At 39.4% G+C, this 16,815-nt stretch overlaps 1 protein-coding gene across 1 annotated transcript in view; it reads left to right on the forward strand.

The window, feature by feature from the left end:
- The window catches only part of LOC131693606 (muscle segmentation homeobox-like), a 30,690-nt gene extending 18,515 nt beyond the window's left edge, over window positions 1–12,175 (forward strand). Inside the window, exons 2-3 of the mRNA XM_058981543.1 lie at window positions 11,995–12,077; window positions 12,140–12,175. Of these exons, the coding sequence (XP_058837526.1) occupies window positions 11,995–12,077; window positions 12,140–12,175 (119 nt within the window). The remainder of the gene's footprint in view (window positions 1–11,994; window positions 12,078–12,139) is intronic.
- Window positions 12,176–16,815: the final 4,640 nt, after the last annotated feature.

Raw genomic sequence — 16,815 nt, forward strand, 5'->3', positions numbered from 1 at the left:
AAAACTTTCATTACACAGAATCATCATTGTTTTGCACAAATCACTCGGAAAAATTTGTGCACTAATTTTGCAAAAAAATCATTTTCAGAAAATCTTTATAACGCGACAAAATCCAAATTAACCAGTCTATTTCGGACAGAGCCATCAATATGGACCACGAACTGGACATTGAAATTTGACAGAATTATAAGTATATGTGCGCTGCCTAGTAGCAAGTTTCGTCATTCGGTACTGACTGTTTGAATGGGAAGGAGGTAAGACTGCCTAAATATAACTACAGCGAGAGCCGATGGCATTGGTTTTTCCTCGCTTTGTGGATTACTCTATTTCCGTGCCTGCTCAAATGAACACAAAAACATTTAGACTGCAGTTGGCAGGATTTCGCAATTCGTAGCAGGGATTGCACAACAAATTAAGAAATACCGCAAAGAAATTAGTTGCCGATACGTTAACCATCGCTATGAGAGTGATATGCGGGCGAATATTTGCTGTCAAGTAGTATGAGGGAAATGAACCTGTCGAAGGCCAGAACATCTGTTGATAACCACCACCATGTATTTTTCAGAGTAAGCTAATATTTCCGAAAGACATTGACATTTTTTCCCAAAATCAATGCGAACCTATTAGATTGAGGTTAAATAAAATATGCGCCTTTAAGGATTACAAAAAATCACGGCAGCCGGCTGCCTAGAGCAATTGTATATTACATGATAACACAATTGGCACTTTGACTAGCAAATTTTCCCCTCCCGTAATACAGATGATTTATCGGTTTCTATTGGCAACCTGTATTGTACTATGCTATATTGTTTAAAACCATCTTTGCACATGAAGAGCACAAAGCCTATAACTAAATTAGTAATGGAATTTTCGCTTAATCAAAACTCCTTTTCTTGCGGTACATCACGCAGGACTAGGGGTTTACTCAGAAACACAAATAGTGGTTTCGTTTTTTTTAAAGTTAACGTCAATCCCGCGCTAGCTTAGTCTTGTCACTAAGTTGGTGTCGGATTCTGATGAGACGAAGTGGAAACGAAAATTCCATTACTTATAGGATATGTATTGGACTAACATTCCTACCTTCCCTTGCAGATCTGCATTCGGACGATTTCTTATATTACCATTCAAAACTTCTTGTCCATCACATGACCTTACCGGAGCATTTATCCTCGAGCAACTTCAATCCCAATGCCACAGAAAACCCCCTCGAGCAGATTAATTGTTGAACGCAACAAGACACGAAACATGACCATTAAAAAACAAAATTAGTGTCTAATCAGGTGAGGCCCGTTCATTCGTCCGTCTGTCGTCTATAGGTACCGACTGTAGGACTGACGGACGACTGGTCACTTGTTGGTCAATTGCGTTTCACCGCAATTCAACTACTGGCCATGAATGCAGCCAGGATTTTTCCGTTCCGCAGTAAGAACGCGTTTACTCTCGGTGGCGTGATTAAGATCCAACTAATTTAGATAGGCTACCGATGGCGTCTGGAAGGCGCAATACGATGCCGCCTGCTTCGACTGACCGAGTCCGGGTTTGATGACGTTTGATGTAGCAGCCTAGTGAAAGAAACCGGATGACAGCCGTCGTCGGCGATTCGAGTATAGGAATCGGACTGGGTGCCTCTGGCGCGCGGTTCCTCTCTCTGTCTTTTGGTGTTTCAGTACAGCCGCGATGAAAAGGAAGTGATTAGAGCAGCAGTAGGGATTAATTAATTGCTTTTAAATTAATTACCCACTGTTACGAGAGAGAGAGAGATTCAAATCCCGCAATCCACCCCTCTTAGGCCGCCAAGCCGACCGGTTCATGGCGACTCGTTTGGTCGCTAGAAGGCGAGCCGCGGTAATCAGCATCCGAGAAAAAAAAGCTACCAGAAATGCTCCCGACGATGAGCTGATGAGAAGTATTGCGATTGTAAATCATCTTGCAGTGGAATTGGAGATCCGGGACTGATTCAAAGGATTCAGTAGCCAGGGTTGTAAATGTAATTAAGTTGTTAAATTGATCGGTTTCGTGTCTGGCTGTTCTATCTTAGTTAGCTTTGATTTCATCGATATTGGGTCTGAGGAAGAGATGAAAGTTTGACATTTGAGTGCTAGAGTTGTTTACAATCAATTGTTTCCGGTTACAGTTTCTGTAGAATAGTTCAATTTATCTTAATACTCATTATTTCCTCTGTTTTTGCAGCTCAGGAAGGAAAGATTACTAAAAACTATGACTGTAATCGCCCAGAACTTTTGACTTCCGTCTTCTCGCTAGCTGGTTGCAACAAATTGAAATGCGAACCGATTAAATTAACCTCAAATTGCTCTATTATTTTTCATGAATTCCTAAGAATTGAGGGATAATTAACGAACGCCCCTTGGAACTGGCTAAGCACCTGATCCGGTACGCGTCGTTATCGCTTCACCTCATTAATTATGCCGCACAATTTGTAACTTCTAGGAATTGCAACTGCCTATTTCGTAGCCGCCGAAATTTGGTGAACCATCTGCAGTGAAAACAATTGAAAGAATTTTATCACTTATGCTTCCACCCAGCTACTTGCTAGTAACCAACTAAACCGAGCCAAAATCCCATTAATTCGGCGTAGCTCTTTTTTACGATCCACGCCGATCTCGCCCGCAGCTATCGCGCAGGACGTTTCGTTGCGGTTGGAAACCCTCGGTTGAAACCGAAAAATTACTACCTTACCGGGAATGGTAAATCCCCCGCGAAAACAATAGGAACGATACGAAACGAAACAATGACACAAAACTTTGGCTGCTGAGGGGTTCGCCGCTACCTCGCCGAATAAACGATCGTGGAATTCCGCTCTCGACTCTACGGCGGAATGGCTTTATTAAAATATTATTAGTCAAATGAGCTCAACTTCCCATGCCCCCGGCGCTCTACGGCACAAAACGATACGGTGTAAAGGTGGATGGAGAATTCCGGGAAAAGACTTCTGCGCTCGCTATCATTCAGATTGAGAGGAAGAGAAAGATGGAGCTATGAATATGAAATTTTATTACATTTGCACGATAAAAGTTTGCCCGTGGCGGGTGCTGCTGTTGGAACTTTGGTTGGATTGGGACAATTATTGGTGCTGACTGTGGGAGGGGTGAACAAGCTAAACATTGATTTCGGAATTTGTATAGGAGGAATGAGCGCAGTAATTAGCTTTTGTTAAACGGTCGCAACAAACGATGAAGGATTTTGAGATCAGATTATGGTTCGCGATTGAATAGTGTTTCTCTTGCCGATTTTCTCATGTACGGCAGCTCACTCAGACATAACAATGCGTATTTGCACGCATGTCTGATTATTAAACAACATGGTTTCGAAACTGCCAAATCATCAAGTTCATATTTTTTTTCTCCATATCTTTTCCACGCACTAAGAAAATATCAAGAACATTGCTTCATTTTTGAATCACCCTTCCCATACGATACAGGCTCCCCCACTCCATTGTAGTTCTCTATACTCGACGCCAACCCATCGCTGCTTCTCGATTTCTATTTTGAGGTCGAATCTGTTCAATATTGACCGAAAACTCCAACGCTTGTGGAAATATTTGCCCAATTTGGATCAAATTTTGGTCAATTCACAGTTCCCCCTTAGCAAACACACGGGTCACAGTCCAAACAACCCATGCCTCCCCCCCCGCCACTTCTTCCACACCAGTTGAAAGTGAATTAGGAAACCGAATGCCAATGGAGGCGACCCCTCAGTTAAACCAAAACTCATCAGCTCATTCAACTCTCGATCAGCACCAAATCATCCGGCATATCGTCGCTCTCCGCTTCCCTATTCCTTCACCAACCCCCGTGCAAATATTATCCAACCATGGATCATACGGCTATAATAAAATCAAATCCACCGAAATCTCCGCCCGATTCCCCCTGGTGAACGCGTGCCAACCGTCGAATGGAAACGAGTCGCGTGCGTGTTGCTATACTTTCTTGAGTCGCATTTTTATTCGGGTAATTGAAGCGCTTTGACACGGACGGAGGGGGACCCTCTTCAGCATCTTCTAGCCTAGCCACTCCGAATCACGGATGAAAACGATTAAACGCAATTTAGTTTCATCTTCGGTAAACATTGTCGGTTGGAGTGAGCCTAAACGGATCTCCTTCGAGTTGGGTGCTGCTTTGGAGGTGACTACAGATCAAAAGGTGGTTTTTTGTTGTGAAAAAAAGAATCTTTCAGACTTGTCGTTGGTTGAATTGAACAAATTTAGTAATTATCTTGTTAGTTTAGTTTCTGTGACAAACTTGTGGTTCGATTGGATTATAATTGAACGTGCGGGGAAATACGCATTGCTATGTCTGAGTGGGTTGGTAATAGGTCATAAAAGATGTGGATCGAAAGCTAAATTTGTCTTAGCAAAATTCAGATATTTTTCCAAACAACAAAATGCGTGAATTTCAAGCTTACAGACCGAATTGGTAAACAAAACAAACATTGACCGCCGTTGATAACCACGTACCCCTTATGTTAAAGCTGAGCTAACATGACACAATCATTACCAAAAAGCATACAGTTAGAATTCCATCCTGTTCCTCTTACTTACCGTCAAAGTTTCTGTTTGTCGTTTCCTGATTTACCGAAGACGCCGATGAAATAATAATAATCGAATCAAAAATAATTACGCGCTATAACACTCACCCTGCCGCCACGGAAGACCGCCAGTGCTGCGACCAGTCAGCAGGGGGGCGGCAGCGGCATACGAGAACGATTCGGTTCCACGGATTATGATTTTTATTACACATCCCCTGATACCTACTGATGATGGGAACGCACTGACTGGCGAGTTATAACATTGCATGCAGGGATCAACGAGTAAGTCGCAGTGGGTGGTATCGGAATCATGATGGCGGTAGTGGTGGTGGCGCTGTGTTTTTGGAAGGTTGATATTTAAAGGGATAACCTGCTGATTTGTGGTGGCCGCAGAGTCGATTTTGGTTTTGGGAAGCTGATGCTGCCGTCATCGTCGCCCCACTCGGCGCCACCTGCTGGTTTTGGTCTTGATAGATACGGCTTTAACTGATGCGGGCAGCTACTGGGCGGTGGTTATCTGAGACGGTGACGCTGCCTGGATGGAAGTGATATTAAGCTTGTAAAATAGGTCACTCTGGGAGAATAATCGATCGGGTTGCCTATTGGTAAATTGATGTTTGGATGTATTCTAGTTTGGGTGTATTGCCATTTGTCGTACTTATTTTCTAATAAAAAAAACTGGCTTTTCAGAGTTTTTTTAGAATTTGAATACTACACAACACACAACGTTTTGGCAATTTATTTTTATTCAATAAACGCTATTTTAACATTTGCTCTGAATTAATATAAACAACTCATATCATACATTTATAACATATTTACCAAAATGTACCAATCGTTTAAATCAATTTTTTTAGTTCTTGTCGTTCAAAATGAAGTATCGTAATGATCGAATTATTCGTAGAGCGCGACGAACTTTGGCGCCAATCTCGAAACGGACAAAATTTCGCCTTGTGCGAAAAATGAAGTTATTGGCACCGGCCTGTCGGCAGTATATCGTGAAACAACATCGATCATTTTTCTATGGACCGCAGCTAAGCGAATGCGAAAATCGAAGTGTTATTAATGAGATAGCTGAACCTTCAGAAGTTGGCATGCGACTTCTCGACAATCGGCTTGAGATGATTGATGAAAAGAACTAGTTTCAGTTAATCCATTACTGGCCAGTCATGTATAGTATGTGATTAGAATATGTTCTAATCTTCTTCCATCTTCTAAGAATATCTTCTATCTTCTAAGAATAATGTTTTAAATTAAAATTCCTTATTCAACTCATCAATTTAGAGAGTCTAAATGGGTGTTTTTCGATTGCTGGATTTTATTTTGAATTGGAAAAAAACAATAATTATAACGCCATGGATGATTCCGTGTCGCAGAACAAATATTTGCTTTTTAGCTACAAGTACAAACCACTTGCCGAACCGGGTGTACTTCATTTGGCATAAATACTTTAGACATACGTACGCTGGGCATAATGGTCGTTAGGCATAAAGACGTTAGGCATAATTAAGCTGATCGATTCTGACAAAAAAAATCGGTACACCATACCGCAATGAAGCGTAATCGTTCACCATGTTCAGGCAAACAGTTCGTACAGCGTACGGATTTTTTCGTCAGAGTCGATCAGCTTAGACATAATATACGTTAGGTATAATGGACGATTTGCATAACAGACGTTAGTCATAAATTATCGTGTTGATGTATAACTAAAAGAAATTCATTTTTGAAGGCGTTGGCAGGAATGTCTTCACTTTTCTGATCTTGTAGAAATACACTGTGAACTGACACAACTCGATCAATATTTTATCCTGCTGTATTAACTGGAAGAAATGTTTGCTCGCATAAAGGTATAGGTAAAGAAAAGACATATACTTTCATTAATGATTCATGTTGCAATTGTCAAATAATAAAATATTTGACTTGAAGAACAGCTCATGAAATGAAGAATGACCCACTTTACTATTATTCATTCAACGAGTGGTTGATTCAATAATGATTTCTCTCCACATTATGTAGTTCAATGATTATATTTTTTTTTGTTACCAAATATAAAACTACGCAAACTATCTTATGCGAGAGAGAGATATACTGTGACGAGTTTTTATGTATTATGTGAAGAGTTGCCAAAACAAACAAAGTGCCGTCATGAACGTAATATCCGTAGCCCAACACTTAGCTTATCCAAATCACTGTTTTCAGTAGTTACGAAAATAAATTGTTCATAGCCGAACCAGCTTTGAATTTTAAAATAAATACATGACAAAATTTTTGTTTGTTAATTATTGTGTATTTAATCAAAACTGTTCAATTAAATGAAACCCAAATTTTTTGAAAAATAAGGGAAATATCAACGCCACCAAGGGTTGATAGGGACAGATTTTTCCTACCTGAAAAAGCCTCAGGTTAAATAATTTAACAAGAAAAAAGCTATTCTTCTTTTTGTAAATTATGCCAATCCTCCATTATGCCTAACGTATTTATGCCTAAGGTCACATGCCCTGCCGAACCCACTCCTAGGCTGATTTGACTGAAGGTATTGCAAACATTTTGAAGCAATATTGTGTAATATGTATCAGTTTGAATAAAATTAGTCCCTCAATTATTATCAATTAATACTAGTTAACATAGAAACGCTCGAGCCCGAGCGCGATAATGCAACCCTGGTTACAAACGCGAAGATGCAATGGCGAAAATCGACGCACACCTATGTTCGCAATCTCGCATGATAACGTGGAAACGTCCCTGCCATTAGGCAAACGTTTTACAACATCTAAATTTATAAACGCGATGTCCAGGGCGAACATATAAACGGTCGTTACCACGCCATCATGCAATTTTTTTGTTTCCACTTTTGAACTGTACACTTGATTTCGCAATAAGAATCACGGCCTGCTGCAATTGGTCTTCAGCAGTGTTTTGGTGAGTGACGTTGCCCATCTCATCTGCAATTGTAGTGAGTGATTCTGACAGGTAGCCCTTCCGAGAATTCAGCACTGAAGTTCCAATTGAACTACTCTAAAAAAATCAAAGTTTTGAGATTTTTCATTTCTTATTCTTTTGTTGTTTTGGGATTCTGGAATTATATTACTCATTTTAGTATCTACTAGCATTTCTAGGACACGACCATGAATTAAATGTCTAAGTGGATTAGAAAAGAATCGTGCACATTTAAGTAATCAAGCGAAACCTACAACCTTGATTTATTAGGTTGTATAGGAATTATTTGAGAAGCTCATATAAAAAATAGATTATGAACAAATGGCAGAAACGGCTAAGAAAATAGAAATCTGTTGAAGGTTGGTTTCCGTCACTGTCTGCCTATGAACTAGAGGGCAAAATTTCATACATGCATCCATAGCTCTAAATGTCATCAAATTCTGACTATGACGGGTAGCTAATTGAGAGTGATAAATAGTGTGTGTCAACCATCCTAAAACCCACGGGCTGGTAGCGGTTTACAGATGAAAGATGTTTCCATGTAATTATTAATGCAAATAACGTAGTTGAAGGATTTTGGTAGGTTCCGTTTAATTTACAGGACAAACCGTATTCCGCTGCCATTGTTTCATCAACCAGCCTCGCATTATTGTAATGTTTGCATCAAATTGATTCAACCATTAAAAAGACTCAATTCCCTAGAGAAGCTACGAAATCGTCGCGTATTTAGTGTATTTATTTGATTTTCATATGTAAATGTTATATTGGATGGATCTTACCAGATTGTTTCACTTTTATTATTCTTTTGCTTTGACTTTCGTCATACCAGTGTTCTTTATGATTATTAAATGTTTTTATTTCCATAAATTATTGGTTTAGAGCTTAAAAACAGTGGTTTTTCCGCTTAGAAAAGATCAATTTGCCAGCGTATTTAACAGTATCTTACTATCCGAAACGATAACGAAATTGATTCTTCCATCGCTTTATTCTATTCTAATAATCAATCGAGGTTGCCTGCCGAATTTTCAGCCGAAATGCTACCGATGTGACCATCACGAATACGCCAGATAACCACTATTGACCCCTTCGGCACCAGTTTGGCCCTAGCAAGCCGTAACGCGGGTGGCGTCGTGAAAACTGTCGAATAGGAGTTGTGAACAGCTTGAAGCACCATATGATGTTACTTCAGATGTATTAGATCCAAGACAGATTTGGATCGTCCATCGAGCTTAGTTTGAATGTCGTACATAACTAGACTCACTGTTCTTCGTGCATCCACTAATCGAGAAAGACAAACTGTGATACAAAAATCTTATGCCGTAATGTGTACAGCGGAAGTTATACATAGCTGAGCAGAATAATAATGGAAAAAGTAAAGTAAAAAACAGTGAAAAGTGAGAAACAAAGACAGAAAAAAAAACACAAAAGTATAAGAATACATACGGTAATAAAAACAACAAGAAAAATTAAAAAACGAGAAATGGTGAACTGGAAACGAAAAAAAGAAGTAAAAATGGAGAAAGGGCGAAGGAAAAGGTCAGAATTGAAATAGATTAAAAAAAAACAAGCAAATGCAAAAAATAAGAATCGATAAAGGGAAAGGAAATAGCAAAATAAGGAAAAGGGAAAATGCTGTGACAAATCCAAATCAAAAGAAAAAAGAAGATTCAGGAAAAAGGCCGAAGGGTGCAATAATTTTAAGAGAAAGAAAATTGAAGAAGTAAAAGAAATACTGAAGTAGGGAAACGGGAACGATAGAGAATAGAAAGATATGAAATAACAGACAAAAAAGTGAAAGCAATATAATGACAGGAAAAGAGAAAGCTAAAATAGAAATGAAAGAATAAGATCTGAAAAAATTAAGAGGTAAAAAACAGACATCTGTGTCTGAGAAGAAAATCGAAACAGAATTTAAATATAAAGTTTAAAATAGATAGACAAAATATTTAAAAAAAAAATATGAACCTATGTAGAAAAAAATGGAAAACAAACAAATAATAAAAATACAAAGAAGATACGAAGAAATGCTAAGGAAAAGAGAAGAGCGGAAGAAGAAAATGGTAAATTGATAAAAAAGAAAAAATGCAGTAAAAATTCATGAAAGTCAGAAAATAAAAAATGGGAAATAACTGAAATAAAATACAGACGAATCAATCAAGGATATCAAAAAAGATAAAAGTTTAAAAAATGATAGAAAAGAAAAAAGCAAAACAAGAAGATAAAAAAGAAAAAAAAAACAGCATAATGATAACAAGAAGATATGATAATAATTGAAGTAAAAAGGAAAAAGAAATGTAGAAAAGGGAAACAGCAAGCAGAAAAACAAAATTAGTGTCAAAGAGAAAAGGGTAAAAATGATTAAAAGCAAAAAACTAGGGGCAAATAAAAAAGGGAGCAGATAAACATTAAATTGATGAAAGAAAGAAGGGAAAAGCGAAAGGCAAATCTGGAACGGAAATGGGTATAAAAGAACAAAATTTAAAAAGAGAAACAACTGAAAAGATGGATACTAACATCTAAAGTGAAAAGGGCATAAATAGATGTGTAACGTAGACAGGAAAATAAAAAAGGATATGTTGCGTGTCGTATATTAGGAAAGAAATAGCCCTATAAGTCATTTCCTTTCAATACCTGGTACCGAGTGCTGTCTCGGTTAGCCAAGCACAGAAGCTCTGGGCCTTTCTGAGCTGCGTCTTGTGCCTTCATGCATACTCACAGGCGTTTGGCTCTCATGCCAAAAACAGTTCGTTTCTCAGTTCTCATCAGCGATTCAGAGCTTCTTTGCTTGGTTAACCGAATCATCACTCGGTACCAGCCAGTTGCTTTAGGCGTTCACACATGTTGTGTGAACTGTTTGGATTTAGTGCCTAACTGGTGGCAATTTAGTGTTAGTTTGGATATATCGTCTAACTGGCAGTAAGTTGGTGTCATTTACTGACGAGTGGAATACGAAACATTCAAATTCAACTTTTCTGACGAATTGTATTGCAAACTAAATAGTGCTATTGTATAGGTTGAATTCGCCAATTCGATATGCGAGGCAACCGTCAAAGCAAACTTTTGCGTAGCTATAAATATAGACAGCTCATTTTATTTCTACGTCACTCGTGGGTAGGTGTTTGAACCGCGAAGCTGTGTTAAAAATGTACGGTAAGCAGATGCCGCGAGAGCCGACTGAATTCCCAGACGGAGCGAATTAAATTCTGTCTATTAGATTAGTTTCAAATACAGTGATGTCCCGCTGTCATCAGCCCCTTGGTGTGTTATGGGCTGTTAAAATCGGAACATATTTCGCGATAAGATAATAAGAAAATGACAAGACATATTTTCATGTGAGTTGACTAGATTTCCTTGCATCTTGTCTTGTGATTGGTTGTTTGTATATGGCTCTCACCGCAAACTTTGACAAAAGTTTATAAAAATTCTTCTTCTCCAAACTGTGTCGTAATTTATGGATGGATTGTATAAAAAACTAACTACCCCCTGAAAATCCAAGCCACAGTCTACGATCATACAATTCTAATTAATTGAGACCTTTCAATGGCTTATAAACATCAAATGTGATCAACTGCAGTAATTGTCAGCTTGAATTTTGCGTCTTACTGGCACCAAGTTGGAGCTAGTTACTGATGAGATGAATTCGAGGGACCAAATCCAAATAATTTGGGAGTGAATTTCACATAAGTGAATTTGTCCGAACGGCGATTTGTCCAAAGATGGTTCGGATAAACGGTCATTCAATCAAATAACCTTTCAGCCAAAATAGCAAAAAAACAGTCAGAATTCCAACCACTACCTACCAAATTTACGGACTAAACAATTTTATCTTCCAACGAATGAAATTGATTGATTTGTCTCCCTCAGATGCAATCGACCCGAATCGGTTATTATCGGTGAACCACAGCGGAAAAATAACCTAAAATTAGCTTTCGCCTTTGTCCTCCCTTACACGATACATCAGATTGTGTCGCCTTTGTTAGAGTTTTTAGAAAATTTGACATCGATTGTTGGCAATTATCTGCTCGTTGTTCGAGCTTTACATCAATTGTGCCCCAGTTGAGACTTCATCAAATTCTCATCACATTTTCTACGGCACACTATACTGCATTCGAATAGTGTCTTATTCATATAAGCTCAGAAGGGATAATCCCAAGTTCCCTTGGGAGCATCCCGAAGCAAGTAACAAATCACTCACTTTTTAATCTGTGACACACACAAAAAACGGTTTCACTTTCCCACTGAACAAATGTCACACGTTGACATCGAAACGGTTCAGGTAGTAGGTATTGAGGATCACCAAAAAGGACCTCACCGATAAAAGGTGCCAAAGTCATCGAAATGCATCGGATTAGGACCCTAATCTCATTTCAACAACCGGCAGGGGGTCCACGAATTCCAACGCCAAATTGTGATTTAATCTGTCTACTTTCTTTCTATAACAGTTCAGAGAATCGTTTCTAATTGACTCCTTCGTTGCGAACCTGATTGATCACTTCATTTCCTCACTTTCAGGCGGCCAGAAATTAGCACCAACCACCAGCAGTGATCTGTTGGACGTTGGTGCGACGTTGGCGGCTGACGAGAGGACGGTGATGGTAAGCCTCATCCGGCTCGATTGGCTAACTGTTAACCTACTAAGCAAGCCTCGCTCAAGTAGATCGTCGTCGATTACGATGATGTCGTGTGCAAATAGCCAATATTTGTTCGGTATTTTTGTCGTTGTTGCTGTTCTTTTCAACCGATGTCTTCGTCGCTGCCGTCGCCGCCGCAGCCGCCGCCGTAGTAGCTCCTTAACCCTTTACGGAACTGGTGTGATTTTTGTTAGAAATAAATTTGTTTGTCTATTTTAAAAATATAATTCACTAGCTAATACCAGTCGCGCGTTGCTGCGACTTTCAACGAAATAGGAGTAAATCAAAAATTGTTCCGATGCGCTATCTGGTGGGCAGATAATTCCCAACCAATAGCATACATTTTTACGGCAATTGGTCAAGCCGTTTGGAAGCCCATAAGTCAGATACATACACATTTACTTTTATATAGTTAGATAGATAGATATAGATATATTCGATGCATGTAGAGTACAAGGACCCATAAGGGATCCAAAAATCTTTCAACTGACGACCATTTCCCAAGGGGAGTAGAGGGTTATGGTGGGTCTCTATTAGAAAGGGTAAACATTAGCTCTCGATTATTGCCAGCCTGAAGAGCCACACACGGACCGACAGCAGCAATAACAGTAGGACAAAGAAGGAGAAGAAAAAGGGTTACAAATAGCAATCGTAATAATGGCAAAAAGGCAACCTTATCCAAACAAAACTCGTTGCACTGGTGGAGCCTCTGGGAGCCACAGCCGTCGCCGCTGCCGAAGCTTCTTCGCTGTTGAATAATTTCTTATGCAAACACTCACCATTCGACAGTGGTTTCCTTTATTAGCAGCGATTACACCAACACCCGTTTTGCCTGAAGTATCCCCTGGCTAATAAAGACATTTAATGAGCTTTCCTTTATGGGGGCACATTTCACGATTTCACGACCACACCGCACATTTCGATTCGGGTTGTTTCGCCCGCCGTTGGAAAAAGCTGACGCAATTTGCATAGATACAGTCTCACCAAAGCGGGCGACCATACTGGATTAGGATAGGAGTTCTATCGCGGGACCAACCGCCATTAACGGAACTGAACACGTTTAATTGCATTGTTTTGTGTTGTCATTTTGGATTCTCTTTCCACCGATAACGGAAAACTCCAGAAATTCAGCTAGAAATTTGGGTACCCTAGTGGTCGTTAGTACGAGGGGTGCGATAATTGTGCTAATTGAGTGGGGTTGGGAAAGGACGTTTCCTAAACTCATTGGTGTCTACGTCTGAAGTAGTCAGTGGTCATTTTAGATAACTAAGTTCGATCGTCTAAATAGCGAGTAATTGCTGAAACATTACAAGTAAGAAACTAGTATTGTTTTAGATGGGGCACGTGTATAGCAATGAAACTATACGGAACTTTGTCTTCTAAAAATATGGTCGAAATTCTATTCATGTCTAAGATAAAAGTTATTTTAAAAAAATTAATAATAGTTACGAATCTGATTTGTTTTTCTTAATTGGAATAGTGTTTATTTATTATTGTATATAGAAAACATTTGTTGTTATTGGTCCAAACATTCTATAAATATTTTCCTTCTTTTAAACATGAGCTGTTCATTCAGTACATTTCTTTAATATCTTGAGAAGAGAAATGAGCAATGTTTGACGTACAAAGATGGATAAGGTTTTCAGGACGAGAGAAAAAGAGAAGTATTGAAGTAGCCGGAATACACAGTCCACATTCTGGCGACGACGGGGATACCGAAGAAGTGATTAGCAAGTACAAAGCCAGACTCAGCTGCTGAAAAAACACGTTTTTTCCACATTTCCTTCCAACTTTTGAACAAAGACAAATTTTGCGTTAGCATTTATATCCCTAGAAACATTCAGCGAACATTTTACGCGCAAATATTGGGTTTATATACCACCGAGCGATGTAGAAATGGATGGAGTTATCACTGAATCCAGTCTCACTTTCGAGAATCTATTTAAGCGTGGCGATGGTTCCTTCAAGGACGTCCTGTTCAAGGAAGTAAAGATACTTTGTTGCAAGCAATTATCCTCAGTATCAGACGAAAAAGAGTTTACCGTCCATCAGTTTAATTACGAATGACTTTATCTGGGCCTGCCTTGCCTGGGCCTGTTCCTTCGTTGTAAAATGCTTGGTCACAACCACATACTACTCCAATGAGGCATGATGCGACAAATGTGGAGGGCCTCATCCGGATGATGTTGCGCGATCCTAAAAGGTCTAAGAGCTCTTTTTTCAGAAACGCAGTATATTTCTCAACTCACTGTCCCAGAAAATACTTTTGCTATTCTATTTTCGGACGAAGCTGACTGACAGATCGTGCGAAGGTACACTATTTGTTTTACCTGGAGGATCCAGGAAAAGAAAACAATCTTCCTTTCCTAAAATAGCATTCTCCTCCAAGAGGTAAATTGCGACTCAAGCCAGAAGATTCTTGCTCAAAATCGAAATCAGTCGCTCTCGGTTTTGAAAATTCATATTCCAAGCAAAATGCAATTCCTGAAAATAAGACAAAATTTCGGATTCCTTTGATCCTCAATCGGATTATTGAAATTTGCTGAGCAAGTTGACCACAGCTGGTTCTGAGAGACCCACTTATTTACACTTCCAGTAATGAACTGATGCATACAGTACCACCTATCGGTGACAATGCAGGTTAGGAGGCCGAGCGCCAAAACAAAATTCATCTGCCACAACCAACACTAACAACCCTTTGGTGATACACCAAAGACAGCCATCCAAAAAATAATTGCCGGACAAAACAATATTCCATGGTATCTACAAACCAATATCTGACATGCCGACGGAAGCGGTAAACAAAAACGAAGACGGTTAGAGTCCCACGAAACACACAAAAATCAACTGACATTTAACAGTGAAAACTAATGTTGATCTAGCGACGACGACAAGGACGCAAACACGAGCTAGGGAGAAGGTAGACGTAACGATCAACTAACAGTAGAGGGCAAACCGGACAACGATTTCTTACCAAGAAATCTCTACCGCTAATCATTCGCACCACCCGAACACGATGTTGGCGTGCGGTGCCAAATTGTGTAAGCGAATTTACGTCATATCATTGTCCACGTGGATCTTGGGTTTAACGTTTTCTTATTCGACGTCATGTAGCATGTTGTTCTTTGCTAAGGAGTTTTTTACTTCGGTTAATGATTTGAACATTATTAGTTCCACCTTTCTTGTGTGATGTAGTTGTATGTGTGATATTTCAGTAAACACAAGTCACATTTCAACCTTGATCAACTGTTCCACCTTGCGCACTGTAGGTCTAAGACAGGTCTGCGTAATATCAATCCAGAAATCCACACGTGGAGCCGAATAATAATGAAAGAGAAATTTTATCGAATACTTGGATATTTAATTTTGCCAAGAAAGTTTGTCCGGACTCTGCTCATTCATATCAAACAACGAAACGCTCAGGAATGGAATATGTGTGATTCTGTTCAACTGAGCACACGTTGAAATCATGCGGTTGGTTGCAAAAAATCTTTTAATTGTCTAACTTTTGCTTCCCAGCAATGATTTTTCCTTTATTGTGACTTGTAATGGAGGAAATACCTATTAGACACTAAAATCGCTGGTGAACTTCGCTTGCGAATACAATAGTATCAAATATTTTACCTTTGATAAAACCTATAAAATCCAAGTTCAGCTTTGAATTGTGATGGCCTGCCAACTTCGTCCGTTCAGACAAACTTTAAAATCGCACACCTGGGTGCAGAGCGTGTGATAAACTTTGCATGTAGATTTGACAAGTTCAAATTGTGAAACTTAGTAAGAAATGAACAGGGCAAATATTTTAGTGGGTCGATAGACAGCAGAAGTTATTTTGGGGTACTATCAACAGCTCTTATTGCCGAAGTCCGATCGAAATGACACGTTTTCAAACAGGCAATTGTTTTTGTACGTGGTCATCTATAGGGCGGTACCAACAACACAACAATATGCTCGCTCGCTGGTCGCTGTTCTTCCTGTAAATGAAAATGAAATTTTTATGATAAACCTGGCTCAAATTTAATGCGATTTTTTTTTTTAATGAGAATTCGAGTTTGATAATGAATTTTCACATTGAAACTACAGCGACGTTTCGATGCCCATTACCAGGATGAAACAAGCCTAAAAATGTAATTTGAGTGAATTCTTCTATTTTTACTCAAGAACTCCCGTGATTCCCATCCACAATCCAGAACGTGTTCCGGAGTAAAGGCATTTTTGCTTACGACTGCCAAGCTACGGTTTAAATACGCATCCCACCCCAACCAGACAGATGATATTAAGATCCCAATCAGTCGCATAATAAGCTATCTATTTAGTCGCTCGGAGCGAAACACACAGAGAACTGCACCAAGCGAGAGGCGTGTCAACTCGCGCTCCCGCGTATTTCTCGGAATTAATTAAATCAAATTAAAGCCCGAGTGAATGCGTGTAATGGTAATTATGTTTGATATAATTAGCAATAAAAAACCGTTCCGAACCCAAAACAGTACTGAAACAGCGATTTCATTGTGATTGTCTGCTTGTATGTGTGTGTGTGAAGCCGCGCGAGATGCGTGCCATATCGGACACCACGGCTGATGGGACAGATTTCCGAGTATTTTTGTCGGCTGCCACTGGTTTCACCATCGAGCGGGGAGCAGTGGATTCTGACGGAGAAGAGTGGACCCAAACAAGATTCTAATCAATGAACAGCAGGTCCCGC

The sequence above is a fragment of the Topomyia yanbarensis genome, chromosome 1, assembly GCF_030247195.1.
Source record: "Topomyia yanbarensis strain Yona2022 chromosome 1, ASM3024719v1, whole genome shotgun sequence".
NCBI classification, from domain to species: domain Eukaryota; kingdom Metazoa; phylum Arthropoda; class Insecta; order Diptera; family Culicidae; genus Topomyia; species Topomyia yanbarensis.